Raw genomic sequence first — 13412 nt, 5'->3', positions numbered from 1 at the left:
CCAACTTGTGCCCACTCCCCCCATGAGTAACCCTGTAACTGCTCTCTTTGTCCAACAGCAGCTTTGCTGTCTCTTGGATGGCTTAAATGCCTGTGTTTTAGTCTTTTCCTGCTCTTGCTGGCAATATTTTGTCGGGAAATGTCAACTTCTGTGGGGTATCTGTGAACTGCTTTGAGCTGTTCCAGATGTGTGTAAGGCTGACATGACTATGTATGACAGTCAACAGGACATATGACTGCGGTGGCAGACTTGTCACATCCAGCCCGCACACTTTCATTACTGTTGAAGACACCACTTTTTGTCATTAGTAATGCAAGAGCAAAGGCAGCCTGTTGCAGAACATGGGAAAGCAGGTGTTGAAATAAATCTTCCTTTCAGCTGGGCTTTCTTGCTGAGCGCACACTGTTGGTTTCAACATGCAGCTCACATAATGTAATTTTTGCATTCAGGGACACACAGCAGCTTGATGTGAACAAGCAGTCTGTTATGGCACAGGACGTACACTACGAGCGCACAGCTTCGGGAAGCTACGGCGGAGGCCCCACCAAGAGCCCACTATTCCCAGACAGCCTTGACTCCATGTGCCTTCCTTTGAACCACCTATTGTCAGGAGTCGTCCTATTCCCTCCAGCCTGTCAGGGAACAGAGCCTTTTGTTCATTCTTCAACTTTTTATGGTGGCAACTGCCTGATTCTTCTAAGAGGATGCTGAAACAGGATTTCTAAATTCAACTGGACTTGTCAGACTTGTTAAACTTAGGCGAGGGTGTTGGGGAGAAGGGAAATCAGAACAGTAAGCAGAGAGTTTGACCAGAGTTGGAGTTGGGAGGTCAATCTTTTTTGCTCTTGGTGTCTGCTCTCATTGTATTTTTTTTGTATTAAAAAAAAAAAAAAAAAAAAAACTCAAATGCATACAACACATTCCCTGAGGGATGTGTTGTATGCATTTGAATATTTAAAAGGTGTGATCACACGTTGCTGGAGTATATATGTGGTGCATGTGAATGTGCGATATGCTATTTGCACATTTAATACCTCAAGTTTGCTGATCACACATGTACATGTCTACATCACGTAGAGATACGTTGGTCAGATACTGTATGTGTTGTCTTGTGGTGGTTTTCTAACCTGAATTTCTCTTGTCAATGTGTATTAGGCTAGCGAACTTGCCACTTTCATCCAAACCAAGCGGGATCTGGGCTGCAGGGCCGATTACATTGAAACCATTGAGGAGGGAATCAACACTCATACACATGCAGCCAAGGAGTTCTGGAAGATTCTGGGTGGACAGGCCAGTTACCAGTGTAAGAGCTGTCCAAACACACCTCTGAGTACTGAGCAATACTACTCAATGTGATATGTATAAATGTCAGGGATGCGACCACTTGCATAACATTTTGTGCAATGGTTTTATGAGAGTCTAAACACCTCTTATGCTCTGGTCATCTGAGGACAAACTGACAAAATGTTTTGAAAAGTAATATGTTAATATGCGACATTCAGCATCTGAAAGACAGATTTGAGGTCTTGTTAGTACACATTAAACACACAAGCTCAACTACACCCTTCAGCTGCTGGAACGCCAGAGGAGGACGAGCTGTATGAGAACTCCATTGTGGAGACCAACTGCATCTACCGCCTGGTGGAGGACAAACTAGTCCCTGTTGATGACTACTGGGGGAAGGTTCCTCGATGTTCTCTGCTCAACTCCAAAGAGGTTAGTTGTTTTAACCTAACCCAAGTCCCCTTCTGTTCTTTTACTACAATTGCATTGCAGGCAGTCCCTGGGTTACAAACAAGTTCTGTTCCCAAGTATCTTTTAGTCAAATTTGTAGGCAAGTCTTAACTGTTGGGTACAGTTTGTGTCCAACATAGGATGGGTCAGATGTTTGTAGTATATAGTATATCGTGTACCTTTCTATCTATGAAGAACATTAAAACACTTCTAGATACGCTAAAACATCTTCAGTATGACAATACAGTAATAATACAATGTAGTGATGTAGTAACAATCTAGTTTAGAGGCATAGAAAGACAATTTTTTCTACAGTATGAGAGAGGAGGCGAGTGTGTGGGTATAAAACATTAATGAAACTTTAATGTTCGTTTTTCCAATGCTTGGCATTTCACCTGTTTCCAATAGCTTTATTTCCACTTTAGTTTCAATCGTGATCATTTTTCTTGGACGCATCATAATCAGTTGCATCACGCTGTACTTTGGTGCCATGGCTAGGAGGGTAAAAAAAAAAACATTAAGGCCATATACAGTAACACACACAACACTTAACAGCAACGTGGTCTGTGTCATACTGACCGGGCGGGAGACTGAGGTGTGCGTATGGAGCCAATTGCGGGATCTTTGTCGGTATACAAGGAAGCAGGCAAGATTCATGGCTGGGAGCAGGTGTGGATCGGTTGATGCACAAATGTAGGTCTTGAAGAGAATCCAATCCATCGTAGTGGAGGAGGCGATACAAGTGCTGTCTGTCGGGAGTGGGAACAAGGGATTGAGGAGAACAAGGGACTTGGAAGGACCGGTATGTTGTCGTGGGTTCACTCAACAGCACTGAAGAGACTGCTTTCTCAGATAAGATTCCGCAACCAGGGTGTGCAAGTGCAGGTTTTTATACCCTGCTGCTCTGATTTCGGGCAGGTGCAGACGTTCAGGGTGAGGTCGTGGGTGTGACAGTCCAACCGAAAAGTCTGTCCTACCTTGGGCTCACCTGCCCAAAAGCCGACGAGCCGCTGTAGACACGCAATGTTTTAATGCGCATCCCAAAGTAGCTACCGTTTATTATAAATCACATGTAACTCGAATTTTTAATATAGTAGGCTTTATGGGGGGGGTGTTTTGTAAGTATGGGTTGTACATAAATTGGACGTTCGTAACCTGGGTACTGCCTGTACTTCATTTAGCTGACTTTCTCCAAAGCATCTTAGTGTTAAGTTACAGGAATGTCATTTTTCTTCCTTTTCCTGTTCCATTGTTTTCATATCTTTGTTTCTCAAAGCATTTCATTTAATAATTGCATCCTATCCATAATATAAACCTACAGGATTCAGATTTAAGTTCAGGTCTTTAAGCAGTATAAAATAAGCAGGGGGCAAAAAGTCATCTCTCATGGATAGTGATTTTTGGAAGTGATGGCATAAAATCTGGAATGGTCAGTGAATTTTCTTACCTATACTAGTCAGTCCAGCTCTGCTTGGCCATGTCACTGATCACATCTCATGCTCACTCCACTATCCCAGGTTCTGGTATTTGACTTCGGAAGTGAGGTATATGTATGGCACGGCAAAGAGGTAACGCTGGGGCAGAGGAAGGTAGCCTTCCAGTTGGCCAAACACCTGTGGAACGGCACCTTTGACTACACTAACTGTGACATCAACCCCCTGGACCCAGGAGAGTGCAACAAGCTTATCCCGAGGCAAGCTGTCGACCCACAGTCCACCCCCAACACCAACCCATAAATAGGGTGTCCACCCATCTGTGCTTTGTTGGTACAGTCCATACTGTTACTGTGTAAAATTACCATTCTGGCTGTCTTTGTGTGAATTCACAATCCATTAACACCTGCTCTGGAATCCTGGCAGCATCAACATATCAATCTGTAATGAGCTGATTAGAAGGCATTTTGATATTGAGCTTTAATTTTGTTTTGCTTTGCTTAGAGATTAGTGCTCTAAATCGGTCTGGCAGTGTAATCAGAGAAAAATATTTTGACTGAAGGGTGTCACCTCATCTGCTGCTTTGCTTCTAAAACACTGTCTGTTTCATGAGACACTAACTGTTCCTGGGGGCTCTATGAACCAAGTGTTTCTGTATAAATTTTTTGAGTCAGGAACATCGTGTCGGGATGTGCAACAGCTTAAGCTTCAGTTTGTGGGTGCCTCTCTCCCTGGATGCTGATTTGACTGGTCGGTTTGCTGTGGATTTGGTTCAGGAAAGGGCAGGGGCGGCCTGACTGGGCCATCTTCGGCAGGCTGACGGAGCACAATGAGACGACCCTGTTCAAGGAGAAATTTTTGGACTGGACAGACTCCAAAAAGTCCTCGCCAAAGAATGGCCTTGAGCAGACTGCTGATCAGAAGGTTGGTTCCATCCTCAAGTGAGAGGACAGATAATGGGCATTTCAGGTCAGTGACTGTAAATGGGCACTAGCTGCTCTTATGAGCATCTTATACCCCTGTTCCCTCAGGAGCTACATGGTCTGGAGCAGCAGCCCTGCGACACCTCGCTAATGCTGCCCCAGTTGCAGGCCCCGGTGGGCGTGGTTCTGGACGGCGTTAATGTGGGCCGGGGTTATGGAGCCGTGGAGGGTGAAGATCAGCGGCACTTTGAGATCCGCACACTGTCAGTGGACGTGTGGCACATCCTGGAGTTCGACTACAGTAGGCTGCCACGGCAGAGCATCGGCCAATTCCATGAAGGGGACACGTATGTCGTCAAGTGGCGGTATATGGTGAGCGCTTCAGGTTAGTGCCTCCAAATCTACTATATCTGATAAAGATTTTTGTAGAGAGGAAAAAACTAAAATGTTTACAAAATATTGAGTTCTTGTTACAGCCAGTGGAAAAAATAGTTGGCAATGAAGACCTTGCTCTCTTGGTGAAGAGCATACCATGCCCTATTTTATACTTTTGTCCCCTAGCTGACACTAAGTGGGCCAAGCCTCCCCACCTTCTGTTTCTGCTGTTTGGGTAATGCGTATCCGCAATGTAAACTATGGTTCGAGACCTGTTGTAGGACATCAAGTCTATAATTCATCATCACGCTGCTTGAGCTTTTGAAAGGCTGACAGACAGTAATTAATAAAGGTGTAATTTGCAAGGTGCTGCACATTATTCCTGGGTGGTTAAGATGATCGATAGCGGACAGCGATAAAATCCTCTTTGGCCTGGCCATACTGTCATACTTTTTTCACTTGTGCAGCTGGGCAGGACTGCCACCTGTAATTCAGTGTATGCTTAATGAACTTCCAATATCCATGTTTTAGCTTTTCTGGGACTTTCATTTGAATATGGAGTGAAATGCAGATTTTCTCACGCTAATCTAGGGAACAGAGCAGTCAAGCACATTTGTGGGTGTAATTTCATTCGGTGAACGCAGGTGGTGAAGTCGATGGTCATTAGTCTCATATACGTACACCTGTCCAAAAGAGAACTGATGACTTGTGCAAGCAAAGTTTGTTTGTTAGTGAATCGGTGTTTAATGCAGAGGTTTTTCCTCTGTTCTTGTCTGGGCTCTGCCTGTGGGTGAACTGGTGGTGTGGGTGCATCTGCAGTTGGAAAGAGGCAGAACCCAGAACGGGTGGCAGGTGCTGGGAAGGAGAAGTGCTGCTACTTCTTCTGGCAGGGCCGCAACTCCACAGTGAGCGAGAAGGGGACATCTGCGTTGATGACAGTGGAGCTGGATGAGGAGAGGGGTGCACAGGTATATAATTGGTCTTTATCCTTGTCACCTGGATTGTGTGTGAATTTTTTTGAAAAGTCCAAGTATGAAGTATAGGATCTAGAATTTTGTCCTTTCAGAACAGAAATTCATTTAATAGAGCCAGCAGAAAGGTTTATTGCGGACAGTATGAAGGGAATCTAGTGCCCTTTTTTGAATGCATATACGAGGTTACTTGTAGTTAAACTACAGAGCTTACTGTGCAGCGTATCACCTGCAAAGTTTTAATTTCTGTGGCTCTGAACACATTCCCTCAACAGGTTCAAGTCCAGCAGGGAAAGGAACCGCCATGTTTCCTGCAGTGCTTCAATGGTGGAATGATTGTACACTCTGGGAAAAGAGAAGAGGAGGAGGAGAATACACAAAGTATGTATTCCAAACACCTCTAACAGTACTGTACTCTTCTCCTTAGTCCAGCTGTGCTATCCACTGCAGAAGTATGTGACATGAGGTATATGAGAAAACACAACTCTATCTGCTGCTCCCCTTCTTCCAGAAATGCTGCATTATGGTGGTGTCCTAGTGAGTAGGTCCAGGCTGGTTGATGCAATGTTCAGTGTAAACACAAAGCCAGTTCTGCCTTCTGTGCCTAACCTTTACCCTGCACTGTCAGTACAACACATTTTCTGCCACTTCAGGAAACTGGTCTCAGGCTTCATGATAGACCTACTCTAGCCTGCCAGGTTTGACTTACATTTGTTTGTTCACTTAGCAGATGCTTTTCTCTAAAGCGACTTATAATGGATACTATGTAGTGTTACTAGCCCATACACCTTATTCACCGTGGTGACTTACACTGCTAGATACACTACTTACAATGGGTCACTCATCCATACATCAGTGAAATACTCTGTGTCACTCCCACACTATGGGGGAACCTGAACAGCATGTCTTTGGACTGTGGGAGGAAACCCACACAGACGGGGAGAACATGCAAACTCCACACAGACTGAGCGGGGATCGAACCCACGTTCTCTTACACCAGCCAGGTCCTGTGAGACGGCAGCATTACTTGCTGTACCGCCATGTTGCCCATTTGCATTGAATCTGTTTAATTTTGCTTGGCCTCTTTCTTGTCCATCTGTCGCATACTTAAAGTTGTCAAATATATCATTTAAAACGTTGGTCCCGTTCTGACAAATCAGCACATTAAAATACCAACAAGCTTGTTGGTATTTTAGTTTCTTTATCAGTCATTGCACCATTCCACAGGAAGTTGGTATGTCAGTATGTTATACTGTTCCACTGCAGTTGTACCACAAAATCAGGTCTCCAGTTTTTTTGCCCAGATCGCATTAACAGTTGAGATTTTTTCGTTCTCCAAAGTGACTTGCAGTATCAAGCTACGCTGAATTAGTTACCCATTTATGCAGCTGAGTAATTTTTGCTAGAGTGGTTTAAGGTACCTTGCTCAGGGGTGTTACAGAAAGAGGTGATATGAACCTGTGACCTCTGAGTCCAGAGGTAACTAATCACTATACTCCCTGCTGCCCCTAAGAGGGTTGTGGTAATTGGCCGAATGGTGTTATGAAGCAACTGCTTTGTTTCCAGTCAGTGGCGTTGAGTTGCGTGGCCATGTCCAGGTAGTATTGTCTGAAACTCTGCTGGTGATCCTGCTTTCTTCTTCTTGTTCCCTTCTCCAGATGAGTGGCGTCTCTACTGTGTGCGAGGGGAGGTATCTATGGAGGGACATCTGCTTGAAGTGGCATGCCACTGCAGCAGCCTGCGCTCACGGGCCTCCATGATCCTGCTGAGTGTCAACCGCGCCACCATCTACCTGTGGCATGGCTGTAAGGCACAGCCACACACACGTGACGTGGGCCGCACTGCTGCCTGCCAGATAAAAGAGCAGTGAGTGGACCCAGGAACACCTTCAGTGCCGTCTATACCCATTGTTGTAGTACAGGAGAGGCCTGTGAAGAAACTTATGATTTAAAGCTTAACTTCTTGATGCATTCTTGTTTTCTGAATCAGAAGTTGTGATACTGTACAACCATTCACCAAAACAGATTTATACAAGACAAACACTTGACTACCAGCACAGAGGAAGCAGCAAGCAATTCTGTGCATTAATTTAGTTCAATTCTACAGTGGTTGGTTTGATAGCAGTGCAAGTCACCTTGGTGAATAAGGTGTGTGGCCTGATGACACTACATAGAGTTCATTAGAAGTCACTTTGGAGAAAAGTCTGCTAAATAAATGTAAGCTTTTTTCCCAGCTCAATAATATGACAAATGTAGCTAGTTTAAGGGATTAACCTATTAATAATCAGCAGTGAATAACTTTGTGAAGAGAACGTCACCTTTATTTTAAACAGGTTTTAACATCTGAAAATTACTAAAGTTCCAACAGCATATTATAAGACTTTTACAGAACCTGACCCATAAATAAGTTGAGCAATGTCTGTAGTAATTGATTGTGTAGGTGATAAATTTGAAAGTGGCCGGAATGTGACAAACATTACACATGCTTATAGGATGAATTTGTTAGCAAATGGTGTTAGGTTGTGGAGATATTTTAATTTTCAGTAATTTTAAATTAAGTTTCAAAAGTCTTAGAATTTTTTAATACAGCAGTGTTTAAGATTACCAAACCTAAAAGCAAATTTTATTGGTTGTTACATTGCTGTAAAAGTTACTTGGATTTTTGGATAAAAGTTAAACTCACTTTCAGTGGTTGGACCCAAAAACTTTTTTTTTTCCCTTTTCCTTTTGCAGTTGCTGATGAACAGAGGCTCTTATTTGTTGCTTATTTGCCTAGAGTTATTATTGTACAACTTTTTCTTTAATGCTTGAAATGTAATGGCTGACTGGGAATGACTCTTCTGCAGCTGTCCACTGGAGGCGGGACTACACAGCAGCAGTAAAGTGACCATAAATGAGTGTGATGAGGGGGTGGAGCCTGTGGGCTTCTGGGAAGCCATAGGGAGGAGGGACAGGAAAGCATATGACTGCATGCTGCAAGGTATGCGAACCTGAGCTACATGTAAATGGCTATTTGATGCTTTTGATAGTTGTATGGTTTGCTCACCCTTTTTTGTCTATCCCTCATTTAATGAAAATTAGACAGTATGTACACATTTCCCAACTTCAGTTCACAAATTGTGTTTCAGGCTAAGGATCATTTTATGCTGCATTGCAGAAAATGTAAATGGGATGTTAATGTTTCGTAGATTAAGTAACCGTGTTCCATGGCATACTTTTGAGTTTATCTGATTTTTCTTTTTAATTGTCACACGTTAATGAAGGACTTTATAAGCAGATGGCCAAAGGATGCAAGTTGTAGTGAAAGCATCTGAGAGCGAAGATCGGGAACAGTGTTTTAACCTTCATGGGTATGGCACAGTTGTAGGTTGTCTGCTAGGTGAATAGTTCTGGTGACCAGTCTGTACCTTTAACCTCTGGTTTCAGATCCTGGGAAGTTCAACTTCATACCACGACTCTTCCAACTGAGCAGCTCTTCGGGAGAGTTTGCTGCCACAGAGTTCTTCTATCCATCCAGGGTCCCAGGGCTGGTCAGTGCTCTGCCCTTCCTGCAGGAAGACCTGTACAATGCCAGCCAGCCAGGTAAACAATACATACTGTTACTGTTGCATTTTGTGTAGGGTTGTGTTCCCTGGCGATGTCCACTCTCAGGAAGAGCCCTCCTGTAGTAACTGTTGCTTGAAGTACTTGAGTTAAATTGTTTGGGTAAAAGCACTGGTACAGTAATGATTAACTTAATGACAGTCAGTCTTTCAGCAAAATATGTGCAGGGCATATACCAGGAGCTTGGTCCAGTATAAAATGTAAAAAGGTGTGCTCATACCTTTTCACCCATAAGCTGTGCTGTAACATCTCCTCTCCCATGCAACAGCGCTGTTCTTAGTAGACAACCACCACGAGGTTTACCTGTGGCAGGGCTGGTGGCCCCAGGATGCCCAAGGCACTGGCTCTGCTCGCATTCGATGGGATGCAGACAGGAAGTGTGCAATGGAGACTGTGCTGCAGTTCTGCAGAGGTAACAGAACAACATGAGATTCACTGTATAGCATGTTATGTGGCAAAGTAAGTTCTAACACTGTCCACCATGTGCTGATAAATTGTAAATACTGCAGTGCCTTATGGCAGCAGGTCTTAAGTTTTTTTGAAAATGACCTCATTGGTATGGAATATAAAGCATTTTTTTGTATTTATTCTTTTTACTCTGTAAATATGCTATTTATTCTTTGTCAGCTATCTGTCTTGTCTAATACTGAGAGCACCAAAGCAAATTCCTTGTGTGCGTCAGCACACTTGGCAAATAAAACCTCATTCTGATTCTGAAGGGTGCGGTCAGTTGATATGATCACAGGATTATTTATCTCTCTGTATAGAGACACAGCAGGACTCTTTCTAAAAGCAAATTATCAGGCTCATTTATGTTAAGTGTATAAAGAGAGAAGTGACATTTTTAAAAAGTCACTAACACATCTTTGTCCACCCATGACATGTTCAGAGAAAAATGAGAAGAAGCCCCCAAAGGCATATCTGATCCATGCAGGCCTGGAGCCCCTGACCTTCACCAACATGTTTCCAAGCTGGGAACACCGGCAGGATATCGCAGAGATCACTGAGCAGGTGAGCGCTGTCTGCTGACCTGCCAATCCACAGCATCGCTTGCTCCTTTCATGTCCCACAGAGCAGTTCATATGTGGCATAAATATGGACCCCTTGTTCTTGAAGCATCAGGAATGTCCAAGTTTTTTGAAATTTTCATGACCTCCACCTTCTGAGAATGTAGTATCTACAGTAGTTTTCTCCAAGCACTGATACTTTGGCAGTACCACAATTCATTTATCACTGAGTAAGTCTGACCGGAAGCATGCAGTGCAGTCATGTCCACTCAACAGTAACTGTTACATGTGTGGTGTGCCACCAGGAGGCGGAGGTGTGCCATCAGATCATCCTAGTGGAGGATGTCCTGGCCAGGCTGTGCAAGGCCACCTACCCGCTGGAGGAGCTGCAGGCACGCCCTCTCCCCGAGGGTGTGGACCCTCTCCACCTGGAGCATTATCTTGCAGATGAGGATTTCGAGGTGAGATCAGGCCCCTGTTACACCCTTTGTTCAGAACCCTACTTTTAACATGATCATATTGCTCCCCCCACAGTCAATATGTGTACAAGTTTTCATCAGCTAATTTATTCAGCATCAATGTTGTGTAGTGGCACTGAATCCTTACTAGCATTGTGAATTTCAGTGACCCACTTGAAGTTATTTGGCTTTAATGAACAGGTTTGACTTGTGGTTTCAATGTATTAGTGTTGCTTCATTGCTTGTGCACCTCAACTGCCCAGTGGTATCATGGGCTCCTTGCACACAATAACCCAGCCAGTATGAAATGAGATATGACTGCGTGTACTGGTTTCAAAACTGTGTACTGCTCAGTGGTGGCCTGAGACATCTCCATGAGATGGCAGACTGGAGTTTTGGGTGTGTGATGGCAGTGACTTAAAGGCACTGTACCTGTGCAAGGTGAAGGGCATTCGTAGTTGCGATAAACCAAGCCTTGCTGTAAAACTTGATATGGGGATTCAAGCATTCCGGGATGGGTGTGAATGTCTCATTTCTGTGGCCTCTGTCTGTCCATCCGTTGGGTTAGACAGTGGGAAGTGGAATGCTGGAATGCTTTCCATCCCACTGAGTGTAAAAACAAATTCAACTGAGGATTTCATCTAACTGTGGTGTGCAGTTTTTTTTCTCCCTTGTCATTGAACTAAGTTCCCAGTGATCAATATTCCTTTTATACATAACCACATGAATGTATGTGCATGAGGGGCAGTGCCAGGTCGAGGGAGGGGGGTTTGTGTTTTTTTGGTTCGGCCAAGCTTAACTGTTCACTTCACCTTTCAGGGTGTAGGGGCTTCTGGGAAGGTGAGTTCCATACTGTGAGCACTGGTGGCCCCACATTTGACTTCATAATCATGGGCTTCATCACTCATAATTCCCATTGCCTGTAACCTGATACTTTCTCTTCCTTTGCTCACCTGCACTGTCTTTAACCTCTCAAGGTGTGGATCCATCTGACCAATATCACCCGAGTTTCTTTTGCATGGGTTTTAAGGTTTCTTGGATTTACCATACTTTAATGCTAGCGTTATTTTGAAAACATTGACCGTGATGTGTGAGGTGTTTCGGTTTGCTTTTGATTTGACAGGAATCTTCCACAATCAAGTTTTATTTCTGCATGATGTTGATTTCACGACCTGTAATTTGTAGTTCCTTTCCAGTAATTTTTTACTTTTACATTTATTCATTTTGCTGATGCTTTTCTCCAAAATGACTTAGTGTTGAGGTTACAATTTACCCATTTATACAGCTGGGTAATTTTACCTGAGCAATTTAGGGTAAGTACCTTGCTCAAGGGTTCTACAGCCAGAGGTGAGGCTCAAACCTGTGACCTTTGGGTCCAAAGGCAGTAGCTCCAAACCATTATGCTGCCAGCTGTTTGTTTTTCACTATTTTTCCTGATTCTGTGCTATGTGTAGTGAAAGCTTTGTTAGGGTCTGAATTGATTTCTCGGAGTCACTGAAATAAGTGACAGTGTGCTGATTTCGTTTGACTCCTTAAACATTAGATCAGTATTATGGGTCGTGTGTTGTATGTTTTCCTGTGTGTCGAATGAATCTTGATAAATGAGCAAATTTAGCATTTTCCAGTGTAAATTGGGGAAATTAATAATTACTGGGTGAATTAAGAGCATGAGAGACCATTTTGGGTTGCCTTGGTCGAGTGTAGCTGGTTCTTTTGACACCGAGTGCTGTTAAACAATCCCATTTCTGTTCACAGAAAGCGTTGGAGATGACGAGGGACATTTTCGAGAACCTGCCAGCTTGGAAGCAGGTGAAAGTGAAGAAGGCTAAAGGATTGTTTTAAGAGGAGGGGCAGGCCTATGTTCAGCCCCTGTTACTGTTGCTAGGGGTTCTTTGGACCCCCTCTGCCACTGAACACTTTTATCCCTCTCCTTCCATTTCTCAAATGTTGACTCGGGGCAGAAACTCAATCTGGCCTCGGTGTGAGGAGGGTTGGGAAGTTGAGGGTTTGAGGAACTGATTCCTAGACTCCTGGAGGTCTGCCAGCCTCTTGTAGCTCTTCTGTGACCTCCACCCCCCCCCCCCCCCCCCCTTTATTTCCCACTTTTCATTTGGCAGTGTTTGAGAGAGAGAATGCTTTGTCCCCCCCCCCCCCACCTCCAAAATGGGCATTTTTGAGTTTGGTTTTATAGGCATACTGTGGTACCTCACATGCACTTACATCACCAGCCACACTGCACATCCCAGAGCCACTGCTGCCTGCTGACTGCACTGCACTGCACCTCTCTTGAAGGTGATGCTTTCGGCGTGTTCAGTCATTCTGTGTAACTTGTATTTTATAAATGCCTTACATTAAAACACAGTATTCCGTGAAGAGTATGTACACTTCCTTGAACGGTTATGGTATGTTAAGTAGTAGACAAGACATCAGAGTGGTGAGGAGGAGCTGCTGTTGCCATGTGTGGTGCGTGCCATTTCCTGCACCCTGAAGTGGGTTTCCACAAGTCCCCTCTTTCCTCTCAGATTCTTGAATCAAAGAAATTGTATTTAATAGTGTGTATCTGCTAAGGAAAAGTTTCTATATAAAAGCAATGTATAGTGCCTTGCTTTTTGTGTACAGTTTATATACAGAAAGTCTGAATTTTGAGGCCTTTCTTTGTGATATAAAGAATTCAAAAAATTAAATAAACACTGAACAATGTAATTGTTTGTTTTGGACTTATTTACCTTCCCAATTGCATGCAGTGGTAAGCACATGAAATGTTTCTGACATGAGATTGAGGATTTATTTTTTTGATTTCAAGATGGGTAAGTTTGTTGTTTACAAGCATGGCTGTCAGCAGCCATTTTATCAAGTGTCCACACATTCCTGTAAAATTCATGTCTCAAGCTGAAAGACTGAAATTGCTT

General features: G+C 43.7%; 1 protein-coding gene across 4 annotated transcripts in view; it reads left to right on the top strand.

The window, feature by feature from the left end:
• The window catches only part of svila (supervillin a), a 46725-nt gene extending 33532 nt beyond the window's left edge, over positions 1–13193 (top strand). For 3 of the 4 annotated variants that reach the window (XM_018741191.2, XM_018741192.2, XM_018741193.2), the window contains 15 exons: positions 1156–1303; positions 1571–1716; positions 3252–3427; positions 3944–4091; positions 4199–4475; positions 5285–5433; positions 5712–5817; positions 7095–7302; positions 8282–8415; positions 8862–9017; positions 9307–9450; positions 9928–10049; positions 10351–10506; positions 11323–11343; positions 12259–13193. In XM_018741191.2, the coding sequence (XP_018596707.2) occupies positions 1156–1303; positions 1571–1716; positions 3252–3427; positions 3944–4091; positions 4199–4475; positions 5285–5433; positions 5712–5817; positions 7095–7302; positions 8282–8415; positions 8862–9017; positions 9307–9450; positions 9928–10049; positions 10351–10506; positions 11323–11343; positions 12259–12345 (2178 nt within the window). In that variant the 3' untranslated portion in view covers positions 12346–13193. The remainder of the gene's footprint in view (positions 1–1155; positions 1304–1570; positions 1717–3251; positions 3428–3943; positions 4092–4198; positions 4476–5284; positions 5434–5711; positions 5818–7094; positions 7303–8281; positions 8416–8861; positions 9018–9306; positions 9451–9927; positions 10050–10350; positions 10507–11322; positions 11344–12258) is intronic. The other variant, XM_018741194.2, reaches the window with a different exon arrangement.
• The last annotated feature ends 219 nt before the right edge of the window (positions 13194–13412 follow it).

This window comes from Scleropages formosus, chromosome 19 (genome assembly GCF_900964775.1).
Source record: "Scleropages formosus chromosome 19, fSclFor1.1, whole genome shotgun sequence".
In the NCBI taxonomy this organism is placed as follows: domain Eukaryota; kingdom Metazoa; phylum Chordata; class Actinopteri; order Osteoglossiformes; family Osteoglossidae; genus Scleropages; species Scleropages formosus.
This window is presented reverse-complemented; position numbering and strand designations above follow the sequence as displayed.